This window comes from Myripristis murdjan, chromosome 1 (assembly GCF_902150065.1).
Source record: "Myripristis murdjan chromosome 1, fMyrMur1.1, whole genome shotgun sequence".
In the NCBI taxonomy this organism is placed as follows: domain Eukaryota; kingdom Metazoa; phylum Chordata; class Actinopteri; order Holocentriformes; family Holocentridae; genus Myripristis; species Myripristis murdjan.
The window spans coordinates 19,245,693-19,256,760 of NC_043980.1; the positions used below are offsets into that span (position 1 = coordinate 19,245,693).

Here is an 11,068-nt window from a genome sequence, read left to right on the forward strand (position 1 = left end):
ATGACTTGTAAAACTGATGACCTGCCAAAGCGAGCACCCTCTCTGTTCATCACCCTAAAACCCCCAACTCCCTCACACATCAGCTACCCATCGTTGAAGACAAGAAGAGACTTGATTCTCTGTCAGTGTGTTTTGGCATTCAGCTTCAGTCTGCCCCCTACTGCTCTGGTGCTGACATGTCACCTTTGCATCATCAGGCTGAGCAGACTTGAATGTCTGAGTAGCAACAGAACCACTGAGTAATGAGGACCAATGAGCTCACGGACGAGGTGTGTCCAGTCCTGTGTGTCTGGGTTTTAAGTTGAGACGCTTGCAGTGCATTTTTAATTTTTTGTGTCCACATACATGAGTTCACACACTTGCACACTTGTTTACCTTTCAAGTGAAATTAAAAAGTGTATTTTGGTAATATCACACCAGGCCCATAATTATGGTGTGTTTGTTATTGATTGCTTTGTGTGGCGCATCAGCCTAATGATATTACCGTTCAATTATTGAGGTATGACTGCCTGTGTTTTGATTTTGACTTGTTTTCTTGCTTCCCTGTTTTTCCCAGCTCCTGATTTAAAAAAAAAAAAAAAAAAAAAAAACTTTTATTAAACTGCCTGCAGTGGCATCAGACTAGATATTTCTTAGTTTTGAGTTCTATGTCTATTGTCTACCAATTCCTGATGAATCTGCATTTTTTCATTGCTTTGCTGTGCACTGCTCATTTTTGGGTTGACCATAATTACATTTGTGAGACAATGACACATCAGCCACACCTGATGGTTTACTTGATAACAGGAAAACCACTATAGCCCCATCTTCTTAGGTATTTGTGTGTTCGTTTTCTAGACATTACAGCACTACAGTTAAATGTAAATAGACAGTTTGGGGTAATCAGTGGATTGTTTATGGATTCCAGCTCATTGCTTTATTCACACAAGCAAATGAGTCTAATTTTGTCTGTTTTTCTGCTGTGTGATTGGTTGCTTCACTCCATGAGCAATGTATAAGTCACTGTCCCCTTGTTCACTGCATCATTTGATTGAAGTGTTTCCGAGGTGGACATTTTGTTGCAGATTTTCATTGATACTGTGGAAACAACTGAAAGCAATAGTGATATTTTCAAGGTTTTGAAGATGATTATAACAATCATACTGTCATGTCTTGCCATAATGGCGTCTTCAGTACCTGTAAGTAGCATCATCTTTGTTTTCTTTGACAATTTAAAATTGTATTTTCTGTTTTGTGATGTGTTATAGGTTGTAACAAATATGAGTACAGTAATTTAAAAATGTGGATTTTTTTTTTTTTTTTTTTTTATGATAGCTGCTGTGTCTCTCAAAACTGAAGGAATTTTATTTTTGGGGGCGATGGGTAGGTTCAGGTAAATCCCAATACAGTGTCTCCACTGCCAGCACAAGGACAGGACCCTCCAGCTCAGAGAGTCCCAACTGTAGAGGCCACAAACCCACAGCCTGAGGCTCAGGTCCCAGCCCAAACTCAGCCAGACGTGCAGCAGCCCCTGCCTGGGGCCCCTCAACAGCAAGGTCCCCAAGGTGGCCCCCTGCTCCTGCCTCCCCTGCAGCACCATCCCTGGTCCCCACAAGGGGGCAGTACAGTGGCTCTTCCCCTCCAGCCGAATGTTCATGGACCTCAGCTTGCTAACCAGCCACAACTGTCCCATCAGCCAATGGTATGGGATATAATTTAAAAGAAGCCTTATCAAGTGAGAAAAGGGGGGAAATACATTTAATTCATATATTTTCCCCAAATATTTTTACATTTTATTTATTTAGTCATTTAGTCATTTATTTTATTTTTTATATATTTTTTTTCTCGAAAATCAAGCCATGCAGGTCTCAAAAACACTTCCTCTCCTACCACGACTAATACCAACAATAATGATGACTAGCCTATGAAACCATTAATAATAATAACTGTCACGATGTTAATAATAATAATGACAATAATGTTAATGATGATGAACTCCAGAATGACTGTTCAGCAACTTAGGGCATCAATAAACTTGTGTTTGTGACTGTTGTACTTTGCTGTACTTTCAGATTTTCTCTCCTTATGGATACTTCCCTGTGTTCCCGTCACAGTCGAGGCATCAGCTGGTGAGATATTACTGAAAAACACACTGCGTGCGCTGTCTGAAACATTCCTCTCCTCCATGCACTCCAGACATGGTGTAATACTTGGGTGCTGAGTACTTGCCATCTAAAGCTCAAGTGGTTTAATTTATCAACTTGAAAGATTTTGCCTGAAGGTTTTTTTAACACCTTTCTATAGGGGGAATGGATTTTTTTTTCAGAATGTGCTGTCAAAATACACAGCAAACATAAAGAACTTGAAAGTCTTCCATAACACACTGTTCATGTGTTGGGTAAACAAAGATGTCAGAACTTTTCCAATACCTTTGAGATTTAATTTATGTTTTCAAAATTGAAATTCAGAGACTGGCAAAAAAATCAGACATGATATTGGCTTACCTGTAATGTATCATCACCGCACATGATAAAGTAATTACATGTCATTGTGTTGAACTGACTGATGGCTGGAGTTGAAAACTGTTCAAAGACGTATCATGTTGTGAAATCAGTTTTTCTCATACAGTTGCACAACTGGTGAAAAATGTTAAAATGAAGAATTTTGCAAATTACATTTTTGTTCCTCCATTTTCCCCCAGTACTCCCCATATGGATTCCCAATGATTTTCCAATCACCTCTCCCACAAAGTCCAGCACATCAGCCACCAACTAATCCAGTGACACCTGCAGAAATACCCTCAGGTCCCACTGCTTCAGGAAATACTCCTCAACAAACACAGCAGCAGCAGGTACTGCATCTTTAAACATTAACCTTGACCCTGACGGTGGTGCTCATCAAATGAGGGGGGCAGTAAATCTGGATTTTACAATTGCACAGGATGGCTAGAGCACCAATATATGGAATGACGTTTGCATTCTGATTTTTATCCACAGGCTCCTCAAATCATATACACATTTCAGCAGCCAATGGTAAGTAATATAATGTGTGGAAACTATAGGAAGTGAATATTAACATAATTAATCTGTGTTGCCTGGTTTTACTGTTTTATGCCTGATGTTTTATTTTACTTGTTCTGTTTCTCTGTGCTAGCACTCTCCACTTGGTGCTCTAAGCTCAGAGGAGCTTGAGGTAACGCAGGCCAAATTCTTTATCTGTTTCCCAAGATGTAGAAATACCACACTGAGTGAACCCAACGAACCCACTGATCCCACCTTCCTCATCCCTGTCTTTTTGTTTCAGGTGGCAGCTAGAATGAGCCGTCTGGGTGTGTATCTGCCCAGTATCCACCCCAACATACCCATTAACCCCATGGTACCTGTAAGCCAGGCCCCTGCCCCTGGCCCTGCCCCTGCCCCTGGCCCTGCGCCTGCCAGCCCAGGACAGCCTGACTTACACTCGGCATCTGGTGGTGCTACACAAACTCAGGGACTCCATCCCAGTGCCAACAACACCCCAGTGGGTCTGGAGACAGCCACTGTCCAAACACCAGTTCAACCTGACCACCAGCAAAATAAACCTGCATCTGTGTCTGAAGCCACTCCACCTGCGCTCCCCGACCTGAACAGGACCTCCCCCCCTGAGTCTGCAGCCACCAGCAGTGTCACCTCAGATGCCATTAATGACTATCCTTGAGAGTTACCCATAAAATACTGATAAGGCATAGACATTATAAATGAAAAGGTGCAAAGTATAAATTAATATTTTATCCATGGGGTGTTGCATGGTGGGTTGTTTGTATTATCTTTGTCATAATGTATTTGACTGATTATTAGGGTGAAAACCTTTTGTCATACTAGCATCATTGCATTTTTTCTAAATAACATATCAAATAAAAACAAGAAAGAACAAATCTGAACTTTTGCTCCATTTTATCTCACGTACAGTCATAATTTGTAGTTTATTGGTAGTTTCAAAAAGCCATCATTTCATAAAATATTCAGTTAATCCACACTCTTTCGACTATCTCTTATTGAATTTTTTTTTTTTTTTTTTTTTTTTAGAAACATCCTGTCTCATGTTCAAAACTGGTAGTTGCCTGGTGCAGCCACAAGCTCCTGATTTTGTCCAGTGAACAGCTGCATTGGAGGACTTTAACTTTCTGTTAACACGACACTACATCAGAACATATCAACAAAATGCACAATATAACAAAATATAACTTAAATATAGCAAAATATAACTTAAATGACTTAATGACTTACTTTATCTTAAGTGTCCTACACCTATGTGGTGGCTTTGCCATTCATGATGCTTTCTAAAATGTATAATCTGTGTTTTGTTACTATTAACGATCAGTCTGCTACCAAAACAATATCATCAGCATCTAACAAAATACTTAAATTCATATTTTATCAATCACAATGCCAAGATTGACCTGCTTAATTTTTTCAGCTAAGTCATTTATGTAAAGGGTAGGCAATGTAAGGAAAAGTACAACTCCCTGCCTCACTCTAAATGAAGTAGGAAACCAGCCAGTCTTGAAGTTGTTTAACTGCACGCACGAAGCTGTGGCTTTATGAAAGGCTTTGAAGATACTATAAACTTTTACCATTGATACCATAATATATCAGTTTATACTCCAAACAGTTCCTATTGAATAAAAAAAAAGCACAAAACAGGCATTTTTCCCCTCTTGTAATCTTCCTCTCACCACTGACAATATGACATAAATATGGTCAATACATGCCCTGAATCAGTGCTTTTCACCCCAGTGACTCCATAATGTTAGGGGAGTCGGCTGATAAGTAGACCAGTAGTTATTAACCATCGTGCTCAGACCTTTTCCACATAATTAATAAGATTTGGGCTGTGTCCAGGCCCTCTTTACATGTGAAGTAGTCAGTAATTTGGTGTACCTTAGAATTTTGCGGTTCCCCTCACTGTTACTAGCTTACTGCAGTATAATGTCATATTAAAAATGTTAGAATAAAACACTTCTACCTTTGATGCTAAAGGGATGACCAACGACTACATTTTCTAACTAGTCATTAGTACTATACTATTTAATACCAGACCCCAAGAATATATACAGTAACACTTCAGATTTGATATGAATCTGTAATGATTTATGATTTGTTTAAATAAAAGCATAGGTTTTGTGATAAAATGAGCCCCCATAATAGGCTTCAAACATCAGAAAGTGTATCATATTTCCTTGTTCCTCACAACCAGTTGTAATTAAACATCCAGAGAAAACTCACCTGAGTCAATACAGCGATAATACTCATTTTAACAGACAGGATATTTAACATGCTCTTGACATATCAGACTCCCTTCATGCACAGCCAGAGGTGATTTCATTAGGTCTTATGATGTTGTAACGGGGCACCTGATCATACACAGGATTGAGGGATCAGCCATGATTAATGCACATTTCAAGCCAAAAATGTATTTTGAGATTTCTCTGACAGATACAGCTATCAAAGCACTTTTTTGGGGGGGGAATTATAACAGACAGTCCTTGGATTATCACCAACACCTGCCAAAGGATTGATGGTCCTTTTGTTTCAGCAGCAAATAAATAGGAGCAGATGTCTCTCCACTCTTCCCACTTCTCCACCACCATCCCTCAGTACTCGTGTGGTGCTAAAAAGGGAAAGGTAAGGATGAACCACCTAAGAAATATCTTGCTGCATTTCTTAATGGAAACTGCTTGAAACTATGCTCTATATAGCATTGATGTTAAGACTGATGCAAGGTACTGTATTACTGTAAGTATAAATAAAATAATGCAACTTTGTTTCACAGCTTCATTCAAAATGAAAGGCTTCCTGCTTGCTGCCTGCATCCTTGGGACGGCTCTCTGCGCCCCTGTAAGAAAAAAAACAACAACAACAACAAAACATCTTAATCTGTCTCTTTTATATCTCACTTTTCTCACTTTTTCTCACATGTATATTATAGTACAATACAGCACCATTACATTAAACTCTATACATTTTACAAATAACAATTAATGTTGGTTATTGATATACTGAGCTGCAGCTGATTAAATTTAGAGTATTTTCTCTTAACACCATTTCCAGCAGCAAATGTACATGGAGTTCGACTTCCATCATGCTCCAGCTGAGGTAAGAAACTGTCAACTGGAATATCATGAAAAACACAAAACCCACAACGCTCACTTGTGAAGCTCTGCCACTGGCCAAGCACGTCTTTCATCAAGGTCCATTATTATCAGATCACCACTGAGTGTAGCTGCACAGTGCTTGTGGATGTCAGCTCTCATTGTGTCCCACACCCATGTAAAGAGAGCATTTTTCTATCAATCTGATCTTTACAGGCAGTCCAGGCTGCCCCTGATGGAGCCTCGGCCGAAAGTCTGGAAGTGGTAAGAGCCAGCTTTTGGTTATTTAAATTTTTAGGCATTTGCATACAAAGACAGCTCTTGTCTATCATTACTATCCTGAATATGTGTGTGTTTTACAGCTTCTCCCTGTTGATGCCCAGAGACAGCCCATTGCAGGACCTGTGAGTTGATAAATTGGCACAGCGTGTGCACACCTGGCAAAAAATTTTAAGTATTAAAGCTTGATCAACGTGCACATTCTCCTGAAATGGGTGGTGCTAGGAGCAGATCCCCAAATGTGAGTGCTCCCGCACTCACATTAAACAGCAGAGCTTTAATGTGAGTGCGGGAGCAAGTTGTGATTTTTTTGCAGTGAAAAGAATTTTAAGTATCATGAAAGCTTACCCTGCCAACTGAATGAAGCAAAATAATGTTATATTTATACGTTAGAGCTGTCTTTGCATCAATTATATGTGAGGCATTTTAGTTTTAAAAAGTTGTGTGTGTGTGCGTGTGTGTGTGTGCGTGTGTGTGTGTGTGTGTGTGTGTGTATTCATAAAAAGGTCCATGGTTTCATCAAGGAGGAAATTCCCCAGCCCAATGGCAAAGAGAGTAAGGAGGTGGTAAGTGACACCAGATGTACATGACTATAACAGACTTTATTGTAGGCACTTAGAAGGGCAGTCTGCTTTAAGGTGCACAATGCAAAATTAAATTTGAAGCGAGGGCCCTAAAGATTCAACTGACAAAAACAATACTTACACCACTACTACTACTACTACTACTACTACTACTACTACTACTACTAATAATAATAATAATAACAACAACAACAACAACAACAACAGCAACAACAACAACAATAAATAAGCTTGAAATTTGAATGTTGAGTCAAAATCCCTGTCCTTTGCTATGTCAGTTGATATTTGTTTTGATTTTTGAATTCTACTTACTTCAATCAGCTCTACATTTTCGATAATGGACCCTCACATGCTCACTATGAACTGTCTTTTCTCCTCAATATTTCCTTCAGTTCCACCCCTTTGGTTTCAACCAGCCTGTTCCTGTTGTCCCTGCTGCTCCTGTTGCCCCTGTTGCCCCTGTTGCTCCTGTTGCCCCTGCTGCACCGGCTGTACCAGCTGCACCAGTTGCACCAGTTGCACCCATGCTCCAAATTGCAGCTGCCGTCCCTGTAAGGATGACTGTCATTTTTCATTGGCAGCTACTGAAGTTTGTTGAACATTGAAAACTGTCAGGATCGCATGTTTGTGCAGGGGGAAAAGTACAGCAGGTTCTCAATACAAGTGATGTGAGCTCACTGACATGGAAATCATGGCACTGAGTTTATTTCCAAATGAGTGTGTCAGGGAAACTGTCTACCAGCTGTTTCTGCTGAGTTTGTCTTTACTGCTGATTGGCTCATCGGAAACCTTTATCATCTCAGGCTCCCAAACCCAAAGATGATGATGATGACGATGATGACGATGAGTAAAATGTGAGTCAGCATGGCCTGCACACACTTGCTATTTACGCATACACACGCACAGGCACATGCACACATACGCACACACACATAAAAACATCAAGTGTAATTTCAGAAGATATTATATTAAATGAATTTCTGAATTTAAAGTATATCAGAGCATCATTAGCTCCGTTCTTGGGGGAATGATAGCAATCATCTGAATACATTACTGGAAAATTTGTAATTTCTTTTCACGGCTTGAGTCTCATCAGCAAATGATTATATTTCTGCATTTCTTTGGTAGTCTGCTTTGTGTATTTTCTGATGCACTCAGCTTGCATTTCTTGTTTTGCTTATCTTTTTTAGTTCACAATTATGTTTCATATTATTATTATTATTATTATTATTATTATTTATTTGTTTATTTATTTATTTGCTATCAATACAATAGTAGAGATATATTTGTGTTATGTATTTTATCTGTGCTATTTCTTCTCCCTATTCAGGACTGATTGTATGTCAACGATGTCCCGTCAACACCGCTCTGAATTTCCCAAAGCAGACTGACAGAAATAGTTCTATGCCATGAGATTTTTTTTTTTTTTTTTTTTTTTTAGCTCCTGGATTTTCCCTTGTGTTATGGGCCAAGTTTGTTATCAGTATTCTTGGTAATAAACATCATGAACTAATTCACAAAGTCTCCATTGTGGTATTTATTTTAAATAAGTACTGTTTGAGGTTATTTAATATTCATGTAGTGATAGCACATAAAGCTGTGGAATATGCCATTAAATAAACAGTTTCATCAGTTTTCACACTATCTGAGAAATCCCAGAGGTCACTACCTTTTAAGTAGCCAGTGTGTAATCCTGTGCTTTTAAGAGATAACGGGAATAAACCACATTCAGTTGTTTGCAGTTAAATTGCTATATTCATACACCTCAACCCTGCTATTTAAAAAACCTCTCTGTAAATATACTCTCCACTTCACAAGCCTTTCTTTCACACACGCACAAGCATACAGTACCCTTTGAAGCATATCCAAGCATCAACATGAAGATGTTTCTTTAAGATCATTTAATTCTATGATTCATTTGGGGAAAAAAAGTTTGGAATTTCTATCTATGTTTTGTATTCATACAGCGCTTCCTAAGTACATGCCAGTGGTCTGGATAGACTTGACTTAACCCTTTGGAGTTTTATTTTCCCTTAAAATTTCCCTTAAGTAGCTCCACAGTCATAAGTATTTTTTCTATATGATATTTAAGCAATATCATACAAGAGTGCTGTTACACAGAATATCATCACAGCTGTTTTTAAGTCGTATGCACGAGGCCACAGGCCAAAGATTATCACAGCATTTATACAGTTCGGATTTTTATCAAAAAATGGTGAGAAGACACAACACATTATTAATTACTCACCAACACAAGTAGTTCCATCAAAAATCAAGCAGCTGAATTGAACACTGTGGCTACCTGATCTGTTCCTCCAGCCATCGGTGCTGAGCATGTGCAACAGATATTTGATCTGATTAAATGCTCAGTAAAACAGTGAAAACCTAAGCCTGTTAGTTAGATATAGTCTTTTTTCATGTGCTTAGGAAATGGGACACAGGAAGACTGTTGCCAGTAGCTTTTTTTTTTTTTTTTCTTTCCTGTGGCTCATTAAGATGTGCCAGCGCAGTAACATTATGGATCGGTTAGTGACAAACATGAACAGGTTCCTGAACACTACTATCTTGCTCTGAAAAGTGGCTGTAAAGCAGCTCTTCCTGAGCCATAGCCAAAACCAGAATCACCAAGTCTGGGAGGCAGCACTGCCAGTAAAAGTAAAAGTTTCCACACTTGTTCCACACTCTTCCTTCCTCCCACACTTTGTCTTCTGACAACAATTCTTGATTTAACTCCATTTATTTTTGGTTAACGTTACATTCTTAATTAATGCAACTAACAGCTATTACTGAAGGCGGAGTGATACATAATAGTAAAACACCAGAGTGCTCTTATACTGTATATCAGCACTCATGCAATGCCTCTTGTCCAATCAGGTTGCACCACCAGCACTAACTGTTGTCAGGTTTACATTAAGGAAAATATTCAAACCCAAGATGCCATTATTTCAAGGCTGGACTATTATATCAAATAGAAAAGATAACAATGTCTCGTACATCATTTTATACACATTTTCCTGTAGTTCAAGAGGGCATATTTGGTATTTTTTGGAAACCTTGAGATCTCAACTAGAATTTAAAATAAAGTTCTGGGGGTTTGAACAAAGCTTGGCCACACAGTGTGCATTTGAAATAATTACCCCACCAATGGGTTTAAGTTGATGTACTTGCTATCTGCTATTGTCATAGTTGTGGTATGGATGCAGAATGTGTTTCTTTGCATGCAAGCACTATAGTCCGGTGGCTATGCGATGTATGTCAAGAACACTTGCTGTGCATAATCTGAAAATGTCTTTGCAGCACCAGGTCGTAGCATGTTCATGATAGCAGCCCCATCAGGAATGATGACCTGGACAGTGGGAATGGATGCATTTTCATGTGAAGGAACCAGGTCCATCAAACAGCCCACGAAGTCTGACTTGGTACCAGTTCTCAGCTTGCCCATTTGTGACAGTGCTGGTGGACATGCCTGGTTTTCATGCTCAAAGCATCATGCTGCTTGCCTTTACTGGTTTTGACATTGTGTCATCATTTGGAGGTAACATGGGATACATGGAAGAACTTCAGTGATGTGACTCGTGCCTTCTGTGCCTTGGCTACCACAGCAGACACCGTAGATGACTGGATGGAGCCTCTTGAACAATTTGTGGTATTGCTGTATGACCGCACTAGCAGCCAGGAATCACGGAAGCAGCTGTTCACCCAAAAAGGTAGAATGATTGATGGACTCTCCCCCAACACAAGCAGCACAACATACAAAGAGGGCAGCCTACCAAGCTGGTCACTGCTGGGGACAGGCCATGGTTGCAGTCCCTGAACTCCCCTCCCCAGGTGACTCGGGGTGGAAGAGGAAGGACACAGAATGAATGAATGAATGAATGAATAATTTAACCCACTTTTTTACACCTGTAAAATGTGTCATGTGACAACAAAGTTGATTCTGATTATGACAGGTGGATGGGAAGTTCACTGGACCACACTACCAGAAGCATGCCTGGCATGTTGCGACCTCCTCCACTGTGGTTGTAAAAAGGTGTTGTGGAAGATGCAAATGTGCCAAGGCAGCACTTCAGTGCACTGCCCTTTGCTACTGTGGTGG

The 11,068-nt window shown here is 39.6% G+C and overlaps 2 protein-coding genes across 2 annotated transcripts; both read left to right on the top strand.

Annotated features, from left to right (window-relative positions):
- The first annotated feature begins 1,045 nt into the window (after window positions 1-1,045).
- On the top strand, window positions 1,046-3,675 carry LOC115362052 (proline-rich proteoglycan 2-like). The gene is made up of 7 exons (XM_030055827.1): window positions 1,046-1,178; window positions 1,367-1,681; window positions 2,052-2,108; window positions 2,681-2,830; window positions 2,976-3,011; window positions 3,133-3,171; window positions 3,283-3,675. The coding sequence occupies exons 1-7, from the start codon at window positions 1,125-1,127 to the stop codon at window positions 3,673-3,675; spliced, it is 1,044 nt and encodes a 347-aa protein (XP_029911687.1). The 5' UTR covers window positions 1,046-1,124.
- A 1,898-nt stretch (window positions 3,676-5,573) lies between these two features.
- scpp7 (secretory calcium-binding phosphoprotein 7) lies at window positions 5,574-8,368 on the top strand. Its single transcript, XM_030055839.1, has 8 exons — window positions 5,574-5,642; window positions 6,069-6,113; window positions 6,326-6,373; window positions 6,472-6,513; window positions 6,895-6,954; window positions 7,365-7,523; window positions 7,776-7,826; window positions 8,303-8,368. The coding sequence occupies exons 1-7, from the start codon at window positions 5,574-5,576 to the stop codon at window positions 7,821-7,823; spliced, it is 471 nt and encodes a 156-aa protein (XP_029911699.1). The 3' UTR covers window positions 7,824-7,826; window positions 8,303-8,368.
- Window positions 8,369-11,068: the final 2,700 nt, after the last annotated feature.

Coding starts and splice junctions, on each gene's coding strand:
- LOC115362052 (XM_030055827.1), top strand. CDS start 1,125: ATGATTATAACAATCATACTGTCATGTCTTGCCATAATGGCGTCTTCA. Junction 1,179..1,366: donor TAATGGCGTCTTCAGTACCT/GTAAGTAGCATC, acceptor GGCGATGGGTAG/GTTCAGGTAAATCCCAATAC. Junction 3,012..3,132: donor ACACATTTCAGCAGCCAATG/GTAAGTAATATA, acceptor TCTCTGTGCTAG/CACTCTCCACTTGGTGCTCT.
- scpp7 (XM_030055839.1), top strand. CDS start 5,574: ATGTCTCTCCACTCTTCCCACTTCTCCACCACCATCCCTCAGTACTCG. Junction 6,514..6,894: donor GACAGCCCATTGCAGGACCT/GTGAGTTGATAA, acceptor ATTCATAAAAAG/GTCCATGGTTTCATCAAGGA. Junction 7,524..7,775: donor AAATTGCAGCTGCCGTCCCT/GTAAGGATGACT, acceptor TTATCATCTCAG/GCTCCCAAACCCAAAGATGA.